At 42.8% G+C, this 11,569-nt stretch overlaps 1 protein-coding gene across 1 annotated transcript; it reads left to right on the top strand.

Moving 5' to 3' along the window:
* The first annotated feature begins 251 nt into the window (after nt 1-251).
* On the top strand, nt 252-1,178 carry LOC118832581 (olfactory receptor 13H1-like). Its single transcript, XM_036739874.1, has one exon. The coding sequence runs from the start codon at nt 252-254 to the stop codon at nt 1,176-1,178; it is 927 nt and encodes a 308-aa protein (XP_036595769.1).
* Nucleotides 1,179-11,569: the final 10,391 nt, after the last annotated feature.

The raw sequence follows: 11,569 nt of genomic DNA, 5'->3' as shown, positions 1-11,569 counted from the left end.
AGGCCCACTGGACTTGAGTCAGCCTAAGTTTGATTTCTGGTTCTCCTACTCGCCAGTCATGTAACTAGTATATAATAGTTATTTTCCTCTCTGAGAACCAGTTCCCTCTTCTATGAAATGGAGGGTGTTGGGTTAGATTTGTAAGGCCCCTTCCAGTTCCAATGTTTTATGATTCTAGGGTCCTCCTGTGGCCCCCCTCTTTATCCTTGCAGGTCACACTTGATATACAAAGGACCCGGGTAATAAGTAAGATGGAAGCCAATGACACCAACGTGGTACTTGAGTTCCTCATCATTGGGATCTCTAATTACCCTGAGTGGCGAGTGACCTTCTTTACACTGCTGCTGCTTACCTACCTGACCACCCTCCTGGGGAACAGCCTTATCATCATCCTCATCCACCTGGACTGTCGTCTCCATACCCCCATGTACTTCTTCCTTGGCAACTTGTCTTTTCTTGACATCTGCTATGCGACAGCCTCGATGCCCCAAGCCTTGGTGCATTGCTTCTCTACCTACCCCCTCCTCCCTTACCCACGCTGCTTTGCCCAAATGAGTGTCTCCCTCTTTCTGGCCACGGCAGAATGCCTGTTGCTAGCTGTCATGGCCTATGATCGAATGGTGGCCATTGGTGACCCTCTGAGGTACATGCTGGTCATGAGCAGACTAGTGTGTGTCTGGTTGGCCACTTTCTCATGGGGGGTATCCCTCATACTTGCCATCATGCTCGTCTCTTCCCTGCGACTCCATTTCTGTGGTGCCAATGTCCTCAACCACTTTGTCTGTGAAATCCTCTCTCTGATCAAGTTGGCCTGCTCTAACACACACCTCAATGAGCTAATGATCTTGGCCACCAGTTTCTTCACCCTGCTCTTGCCCTTTCTGTTCATCCTCCTTTCCTATGCCCGCATTGCTGCTGCTGTCCTGAGGATCCGTTCAGCTCAGGGTCGTCTCAAGGCTGTCTCCACCTGTGGCTCCCATCTGACTGTGGTGACCATCTTCTATGGGGCAGCCATTTCCATGTATATGAAGCCTCAGTCCAAATCCTCTTCCAACCGAGATAAGTTCATTTCAATGTTTTATGGTGCTTTGACGCCCATGCTGAACCCCCTCATATATACCCTGAGAAATAAAGACGTGAAAGGAGCAATGAAGAAAGTGGTGGGCAAAAAGGCATAGCTCCTCTGACTGAGTAGGTTCAGCCATCCTGGAAGGCAGTTCAGAACTGTGCCTCAAAAGTTACCAAACTGTGCCTCCTTTTTGACCCAGCAACACCATGGCTAGTCCTGTACCCCAAAGAGATCAAAGAAAGAGGGGCAAGACCTATATGTACAAAAATACTTGTAGCAACTCTTCTCACAGTAGCAAAAACCCTGGAAACTAAGGGGGTACCCACTTATTGGGGAATGGCTAAACAAATTCTGCTATATGAATGTAATAGAATGTTATTGCGTCAGAAAAATGATTAAATGGACTATTTCTAAGGGAACTATTTCTAAGACCTCTCTGAACTGATATGGAGTGAAGTGAGTCAAACCAGGAGAACAATTTACATGATGACAACAACATAATAAATAAAAACAACTTTGAGAGACTTTAGAATTCTGATCAATGCCATGATAAAGCCCAATTCCAGAGGGCTGAGATGCTACCCACCCTTTGACAGAGAGGAGGCCTCAAGCTAGAGAGGGAGACATATCTTTTTGGATGTGGTCCATTAGGGAATTTGCTTCGCTTGACTATGTATATTTGTTATAAGTTTTCTTTTTCCTTCCTTCCTTCCTTTTTCTTCCTCCTTTCTATTTCTTTCTTTCTCTCTCTCTCTCTTTCTTCCTTCCTTCTTTCCTTTTTTTGTTGCTGCTCCATTGGAAGGGTGGGGGATGGGAAGAAAGGAACATTTTAAAAAAATGTTTAAAGTCATAGCTCCCTTCACCTTCCAATGTCCTGTAATAGTAACGAGCACAATTCTAAGAAGCCATGGTGTGGTGCCACAATGTAGTTTTGGAATCAGAGGACCTGGATTCAGATCTCAAGTCTGACACTTATTACCTGCACAACATTAGACAAATTGCTTCTCCTGGCCTTGGTTTCTTCCTCCATAAAATAAGCTTCCTTCTAGCTCAAAATCATGTACGATTTAATCTTGCATGTTAAAGATAATTTAATGGAGCTAATATTACACATAGGCACAGTAGGTGAATGCCTGCATAATGTGTGATGTCAGGGGACCAACGAGGAGACATTGGTCCCAAATTATCACACTCAATTAATACTTGAAATATCTATATAATCCTATGGGAGTTCTCTCCACCAGCCCAGATTGCAACTCCTCCATCACTCAATAAATGGTCTTCAGAACATACTGTGGCTGAAAGCATTCATGACCTGGTGATCAACCCTCTGTGTGTCAGGAGCTAGGGACAATGTAGAGATGAGAAGGGAAAGAACGGGGGATATCACATGTCTATCATTCTGTAGGAGTGTTTAGGAGCATCAGAAGGTAGCTTCAAGTCTGGTTTGGGTCATTTGGTAGTCAAAAACTGGGCTTGGAAAGTGTTGAAGGAGGTATCTTGGAAGAAAGGTCAGTGATTGTGATTCTAGTGTGTTCTGCTCAGGGTTATATCAGTGAACATTCAATAACTGGTTCTCTAGGGAAAATACATACATGTAACACACTTTTAGGTTTAATCTTTACTATTAACATTTTTTCTCCTCTATTCCTTTCTTTCTTTCCTTCTCTCTCTCTCTCTCTCTCTCTCTCTCTCTCTCTCTCTCTCTCTCTCTCTCGTCTCTCATCTCTCTCATCTCTCTCCTCTCTCTCTCTCTCTCCCTCCCTCCCTCCCTCCCTCCCTCTCCTCTCTCTCTCTCTCTCTCCTCTCCGTCCTCTCTCTCTCTCTCTCTCTCTCTCTCTCTCTCTCTCTCTCTCTCTCTCTCTCTTTCCCTTCTTTCCTTCCTTTCTTTTGTTGTTGTTGTTCAATTGGGAGAGTGGGAGATGGGAAGGAAGGAAATTTTTTAATGTTTAAAAACATAGCTCCCTTCTACTTCCAATGTTTTGTAATAACACTGAACACAATCCTAAGAAGCTATGGTGTTGCCACAGCATAGCTTTGGAATCAGAGTCTTAAGTCTAGATAATCAACAAAACATTCAATCACGTTCTGATTTGTAGTACTTATTGATTTTAAAAGTGTTAAATGCCCACATTGAAAGTGTAACAATAGGCTCCTGTGAGAGGGTATGATCTGGCTCCAGTACAGCCCTGGTTTTGCTTGCGCATTGGTGTAAGATTAGAGAATTGGGTAGCTAGGTGATGCAATGGATAGAATACTGGGCCTGGAGTCAGGAAGACCTGAGTTCAAATCTAGCCTCAGACACTAGCTGTATGACCCTAAAGAAGTCATTTCACCTGCCTCAGTTTCCTCATTTATAAAATAGGATAAACCCTACCTCACAGGGTTGTTGTGAGGATCCAATGAGGCAACATATGTAAAGTACTCTTTTAAACTTTAAAGCTCTAAATAAATGCCAACTATTATGAAAGTATAGTGTTTAGAGGGAACAAATTCACAGTGAGAGTGGTTTAGGTGATTCTACTTGGAACTAACAGAACTAAGTGAGCTTATGCATACTAAAGTAGATGCAGAGTTTGGGATCCCAAGTAGTATGTTGGGACTCTTCATGAGACTAGAGAGCAAGAATAGAGATTATACAGGGAAGAATGTTGTGGTTGGACACCAGTTCCCTTCCATTCAGTGTCTACTAGCTTGAGAGAATTGTGGTAAAAGTCTACAGAATCAAATTCTGTCCAGTACAGAGTATCCAAATCCTGGGCTTCTGGAATCTTCTTGGTTTCTGTCTCAGGAAAGTATTGCTGTCTAGGAGAAAAGCACTAGTGATCTAGGTCATGAGATGTTGTGACATGCAAGCCACAATAAATGCTGATTGACTCAACTTGACTTATGACACAGACTAGCCCATCTCCTTTTCTGATCATGTATTTCCTTGTAGATGTCTTTGATTCCACTTCTCACATAAAACTCATTGCTAGCAATATGCTGCTCTCTGCTAGCACGACTTTAGAAACCCCCATGGTCATCTTCACACCATGAGTGGCATTACAGGAGGATTTTAGTAGAAAACTCCATCTTTCCAATACATGCCTAATTTCTGGTAGATTTCATCCAATATAAGTGAGGTCTTGGCTGAATGATCATGAGGCCAGCATAGAAGAACCATAAATATTGTTGGGGCTGGCTGGTATAGCCTGTCTTAATATTACATAATCAGGAAAACTAGCTCTTCTGAGTACCTACCACCTTACTTCCCAACATAGAAAAGCCACATGGAGCTAGGCTGAGTAAATTCAACATCCTCATCCATGTTATAGCACTGGATTTGATCTACCCAACCAAAAGCAAAGTGGCAAAGTAACCATTACCAGGCTCATTTGAGCCACATAGATAAATAGAACATTAGAACTAATGAAATAAAGGATTGGAGGAAGAAGATGCAGGAAATCTAGTTAAGAAGCTGTTACAGTAGTACAAGAAAGAGTTAAAGAAGGCATGGGGAGGTGATGGGGAAGAGGAAACAGATACAAAAGACATTTTAAAAAAGACTCAAAAGAACTTGAATATTGGCAGGGGAGAGGGAGGAGTCAGAGTTGACTCCTCAATTTCTAGCCTGAGTGACTGATAAAATTGTGGTGAAACGAATTTGCTGATATCCCTCAATGTGTGCACTGCCCCTGTGGATACAGATCAGAAACCCTCCATGCCTTCTCATCCTATATGATTCTTGTACTCTGAAGAGGATCTACTCCACACAAACTAGAAGGCTTCTTCTCATTCTTTCAACCTTTCACAGGGACTAGTGCTCCACTCAAGCTAGCCATCCTTCAGCCTTTGTTCTCACCACATGACTGACCCACATCCTTTTCTGATCATATATGTCTTTAATGATCATGTGTGTTCTTTTATTCTACTTTTCTCATAAAAGTTATTGTAGGTAATATGCCACACTCACCATATAGCTCTCCATTGCCATTTGGGAACCTTTAGTTTTAATTTCTCTAAAATGATGAGCCATACAACATCATTGGGAGAATATCAGTGTTTAAAAGGTGGGATTTTAAAGCAGGAGGCACCTCAGAATCAATGAAAGCATTATTGGTTAATGTTTTCCAAAATAAGATCTACTATTAGCCCACTCTCCTCTTTCATTTTATTTCTGAGACCACATTGCCTATATACAGGACACGGCCAAAGCAAACAAAATGATTAATCAACTCTATGGGATGCTCGATTGCAATAAGCAAAAAGACATAGGTAATGAGCAGTTTTCATCCACTTTCTTTTTCTTGTGTGAATAGCTTGACCAGTCTCTTTTGAGTAGCTACTGAGGAGGCTGTGTAGTGTTCTGAGCTGACGATGGTAAAAGGGGAAATCCAATCTAATTCAAGAGCTTGTGTTAAATACCTACTACATGTAAAACACTGGGGATGCAAAGGCAAAAAGGAGACAGTCCCTGCCATCGAGCTGCTTACATTACACTGAGGGACTAAAACATGTATGTAGGCAAATAAACACAAAGCATCTACAAAGTAATTTCAAGTGAGAAACAGCAGTGACCACCTGGGGGATCAGAGAAGCCCTCATGTAGGATGTAACACCTGATCTGAGCTTTGAAAGAAGCTCTAAGATGGAGAGATGAGCAGGGAGGGCACTCCAGCCATGGGGTGAGAAGGTAGGAAGGTGGGACATGAAATGTAGTTTATGTGGATTAGTATCTTGAGTTGAACAGAAAGTATCTGAAATAGAATAATATGAAATTAGACTGAAATGGTAGGTGGGGATCAAATCGTACAGAGTTTTAAATGCCAAGTTGAGATTGTATTTTAGTCTAGAGACAATAGGGAGGCACTGAAAATTTGTGAATAGGGGAAGAGCATAGTCTGATCTATGCCTTGGAAACATCACTTTGGAAGCTATTGCAATAATACAGGTAAGAGATGATGAGAGCCCCAACTAGAGTAGATGTCGGGTAAGTGAAAAAAAGGAAATTTATGCAAAAGGTATTGTCAGGGTAGAATTGAGAAAACTTCACAACTGATAGGACATGGGTGGGGGAGGTGAGAGGAAAGACTCCCAGGTTAGTAACCAAGGTGACTAGAAGGATGGTAGTGCCCTTAACAGAAATAAGGCAGTTTAGAGAAAATATGGACTGGAGAAGGGAAAATATAATGAAACTTCATTTTGGACAAGGTGAGTTTGAGATGCTTATGGGCCATCCTGGTGGAAATGCTCAGCAAACAGTTGGTGATATGTGATTTGTACTCAGGAGAGTGACTAGGGTTGGATACATAAATCTGGGAGTCTTTTGAACAGAGTTGATAATTGGGAGGGGCATATTTAGATGGGAAGATGATGAATTAAGTTTTTGACATGAATTTGAGGTGCTTCCAGGATATCTGGGTAGAAATATCTGACAAGCCAGTGGACATTCCAAAGGGCAAACAGTGTAGGGCCCTTCCCTGGGGAGACTGAATGGGGCAAAGGATACACACACACACACACACACACACACACACACACACACACACTATTCTTTCCCTCATCCGTGCACATATAAATATTCTTACCCCATGCATCCTTACCCCTGATATTGCCAATATAATTTCCTACTAAGACTTTTGTAGAGGCAGTTAGATGGTGTAATGCATAGCATGTTGACTTGGAGTTAAGAAGACCTGAGTTCAAATTCTGCTCCAGAAACCTACTATGTGACATTGGGCAAGTCACTTAACTTCTATCAGACTTTTTCCTCTGTAAAATGAGGATAATAATAGTGCCTACCAGGGCAGTTAGGTGGTGCAGCAAGTAGAGCACTGACTCTGGAGTCAGGAGGACCTGAGTTCAAATCCAGCCTCAGACACTTGACACACTTACTAGCTGTGTGGCCTTGGGCAAGTCACTTAACCCCAATTGTCCTTCCTTCCCCACTGAAAAAAAATAGTGCCTACCTCCCAGGGTTGTTACTAGGATCAAATGAAATAATACGTATATGTAAAGCACTTTGTAAAACCTTAAGCACCATACAAATTCCAGCTATGATTATTGTTGGTGATGTTATCATTGTACATACGGATCTCCGATTTCTTTAGAGTATAGTCCTCACTGGGTCAAAGCATAGCTATATATAGCACTTTGGTAGCAATATGTCAATGAGTCATTAGGAAGAAAACACTTTGTCCACTTTGTGTGCCTAGTGGGTACTGTTTTTGCCTGCATTGAGGGGTAAGGATCATGCGTTATGCATATTAAAGGTTATATAAGAATCAGCTTGTTTACAGATGAGGAAACTGTGGAGATGAGAGATTAATTGACTTGGCCATTCAGGGTCAGAGCTGGCATTCAAGCCCCAGTCTATTTAGATGCTAAGCCTGTGACTCTTCCCACTATACCACATTGCCTACTCTCCTGAGGAATGTCCCATCCTGAGCTGGACTTTTTCATTTTTGACACCAAGTTCAGGGATCATTCCCCTAACAGAGTCCCGGAACAAGACAGAACTTTGTGGCCTTTATTGGAATGGCTTAGAAAAAAGACTCTCTTTCCTAAATAAAGATCCCACTCTGAGTATTGTCAGCACAGCCCTGGGACTTAGATGGCCCCTCTGGGATCTATTCTGTGAAGTCTCTGTGATGCAGTGATTTCTCCAGAATGAGAACTAACAAGCTCAGGGAAGTTAAGAGAATACTTAAGATGATTTGTGACTTCTTGGCATCTTTGGATTACTTGCTTTTTGGTGCGAGGGAATGGAGGGGTCCTGAAAGCTTCAAAGAGGCAAGCCCTTCCCCATCTCTCAGTGCAGTATAGCCCGTCAGGAGCTCAGGAGCATTCAAAGATAGCAAGAGCTGGAAGAAAACTTAGAGTCCCTCTAATCTACCCTCCCCCTTCTATACTTTAAGAAGGCAGGGCCCCAGATGGAAACATGAGAATGTAGCCCAATAGGACATTAGAGCTAGAAGGAGCCTGACAAGCTATCCAGCCAGAGAATCTAGAGCTAAAGCCAAAAAGACTTTACTTAGTTACATGCCATCAAGTCCAACTCCCTCGTTTTACCAATGAGGAAACTAAGGTCCAGAGAGGGAGTGATTTGTCCAGGATCACCTGGACAGGAAGCATTTGAAGCAGGATTTGAACTTAGATCTTCCTGACGACAGGCCCAGAGTTCTAGACACTATACCACACTGCTTCTCATAGTAGTCTAACTTATTCATTTTACAAATGGAAAAACTGAGGTGAAAGAGGATTTGAACTTGGATCTTCCTGACTCCAGGCTCAGAGTTCTAGTCACTATACCACACTGCCTTTCTCAGTAGTCTAACTCATTCATTTTACAGATGGAAAAACTGAGGCCTGGAGAGGGGAAGTCACTTGACCAATTGACCAATTACTTAGCCCCTGTTGACACTTAGAACAAATCAACAGGGATATGTAGAAGCAGACCAGCTGAACAAGCTCATCTCTTTGGCATCCCTTACTGCTTCTCACTACTCCTTGAAAATTACCACCGCCTCCAGGAGCAAGTGATCATGGGAGCCACAGGGGACTATGTCTCTGAAACCAACCTGGGACAAGGTGGGGGGTGTGGGGGTGGTCCTGATAAAGGTCTTTATTCCCTGCTTTTTGCAGGCATTGTCAATGTGTTATAAATAACTGATGCATGCCCACACACACAGAACGGGGCACAGTGGAAAGATTGCTGGTTTTGGAGCCAGAACAGAAAGGGTGGGTTCAAGTCCTGGGCCTGCTATTTACTAGTTATGTCATCCTGAGTAGATATCTGGGACTCCATGTCTCTATCCATATAGTACAGATAATGATACCTGTACCACCTTCCCCATCAGGTAACTATGAGGAAACTGCTCTGTAAACCTCAAAACAAATGCCACAGAAGCAGAAGTTGTTATTATCTTTGGAGCTTTTGATATTATGTCTTTAGAATTATTATTTCAATTGAGGTTTAATGGATAGACTGTGGGACTTAGCAGGATTTAAAGGTCAGATCTGTCACTTACCAGCTGCGTGATCTTAGCAAGTTCCCTCACCTCTCTGAGCCTCAGTTTACTCGTCTAGAAAATGTGGTTGACAAAACATGTGCTTAGAGGTTTGCTGCAAGGAAAGGGCTGTGTAAAATGGGAAATGATAAAGAAATAGGAAGTCCTTCTCATTTTGAAGAGTGAGTTTTAAAAGGGAAGGTCCAGGAAAGTCTCATTATTTAAAGTGACACATCCCTCCCTCCTTTTAGCCTTTGCTCTGGAACCTGGGGGTAGGGTTGTTTGACCAGGCCCTGTTGGGTATGTGATACCCTTCAGGCCCTCCAGACTACACTGGAGCTGCCTTTGGGGAAGAGGGAAACAAAGCTGACATTCTGAGGACCCAACTTCCCCAGAGACCATGAACACAATATCTCAGATCTCTTCTTATCCTTAACACCACCTAGAACTGCAACCTGGGTGGGGGGACTAGGGCTTTGTTCCATGGGGCCAACTTCTGGGAAGAGGGGTGCGTACTTCATGTGGTAGAATGAACTCAGAGTCAAAAGACCTGGTCACCAATCCTTGTTCTGACATTTACAACTGCGTAACCTTTGGCAAATCACTTTACGGCCACAAGACAGTCCTTTTACTTTTCTATGATTGATTCTCTATCCCACTCCCCACAGAAACTGTTCCAAACATTCTCTCCTCTCCTCAAACCTCCAACATTAACCCCTCCCTTTCCTCTCTATGCTAGAGGCCCTCATCTTACATTTTACTGAGAAAAGAGGCTCTTTCCCCATTCTCTTCATCTCAGAACCCCTTGGCATCATCCCCCACTCTCTTTTCCTTTATGTCAGTATCTGAAAATGAGATGGCTCTTCTCCTTGCCAGTGTCATCCCCTCTTCTCCTGGGGCTCTTGATTCCCATCCCCTCCCATCTTCTCCACAAAGTTACCCCTAAATTATTCTGTCTTTCTAATCTTAAATCTTTCTTCATCTACTGATTTCTTCCTTGCACCCTACAAACATACCCAAGTCTTCCCCATCTTTTAAATGCCTTCACTGGTCTCCACCATCCCCTGGAGATATTCTCTGATAGCTCTCCTCTCTTACTCATCCAAACTCCTGTAAAAAATTGTCTATACTCACTGCCTCCACTTTCTCCCTCTCAAATGCAACTACTATTTCCAAAATTATCAATGATCTCTAACTTCCAAATCTGATCATGTTTTCTTAGTCCTTCTTGACTTCTCTGCAGTCTTTGACCTTGTAGGTGACCCCCTCTTCCCATATACCTTCTTCACTCCAGATTTTCGTGATCCTGCTCCCTCTTGGTTCTCTACCTACCTATCTGACCACTGCTTCTCAATCTCCTCTACTGATTCATTGTTCATACCATGCCTCTTAACTTTCCCCCCCCCCCAAGCCAAGATCCAGTCCTGAATCAAAACTGGCTATCCAATAGATATCTCAAACTCAACATGTCCAAAACAAAACTCGTTGTATTTCCCCTTGTGGCCACTCCTCTTCCATGTTTACCTATTTCTTTGAAGGCACTGCCATATTTCCAGTCTCTCAGGTACCCAACCTCAACTTTGACTTCTACTCTTCACTCTTGCTCACCCCACATATCCAATCAGTTGCCAAATCTTTGTTTCTATGTCCACAAAATCTATCACATCCATCCCTTTCTTACTACTCATAGAGGCAGCACCCTCGTTCAGGCCCTCCTCATCTTTCCTCCGAACTATTGAGATATCCTCCTAATTGGTCTCCTCAGCTTCCAGTCTCCCTTATCCAATCCATTCCCCATTAAGAAATCAAAGTGATTCACCTTGGGCGTAAGTCTGACCATGTTATTTCGCCACTCAATAATCTCCAGTGGTCCCCTCCTGTTCCTATGTTTGTATTTTAAAATCTTCCACAACCTGACCCCAACTTACCACGCACCCCCTCCTACACTCCATGGCCCAGCCAAACTGGGTTTCCTGCTGTTTCTCATACGTGACACTCCATCTTCTATCTCTATGCTTTTGCGCTGGTCATTCCCTCTGTCTGGAATGCACTCTCTCTTCATCTCTGTCTCATAGAATCCCTTGTTTTCCATCAAGACTCAGTCCAAGTAACACCTTCTACATGAAACCTCTTTTGACCCATCAGCTGCTCGTGTCCTCCCTCCCTAATTTACTTTGTATTTACCTTTATTTACTTTGTATTTATTTGGAAAAGGGAAAAGGGGAAAAGGTAAACCAGAGAGAAATTTGCCAGATTCATCTCAGATACTCTGTATCTCCTTTGTATTTATTCTATTGATGCTTACATAAGTATACATTGTTTCTTCTTATAAAATACAACTTCCTTGAGGACTGAGTATTTTTTTTCTTTGTATCACCTGCACCTTCCATAGTGTCATAGTAGATGCTTTGTAAATGCTTGTTGATTATTTGGTTAATGCCCCCTGAGCCTCATCCTTGCCTACTTTAGGGCCTTCCTTGTCAACAATCCAGTGAAGTAGGCAGAGCAA

This window comes from Trichosurus vulpecula, chromosome X (assembly GCF_011100635.1).
Source record: "Trichosurus vulpecula isolate mTriVul1 chromosome X, mTriVul1.pri, whole genome shotgun sequence".
NCBI lineage: Eukaryota > Metazoa > Chordata > Mammalia > Diprotodontia > Phalangeridae > Trichosurus > Trichosurus vulpecula.
Note: the sequence above shows the minus strand (reverse complement) of the source record. Positions and strands in the feature narration are given on the sequence as shown.

Bases quoted from the DNA above. Each gene is read 5' to 3' on its own strand.
- LOC118832581 (XM_036739874.1), top strand. From the start codon at position 252: ATGGAAGCCAATGACACCAACGTGGTACTTGAGTTCCTCATCATTGGG.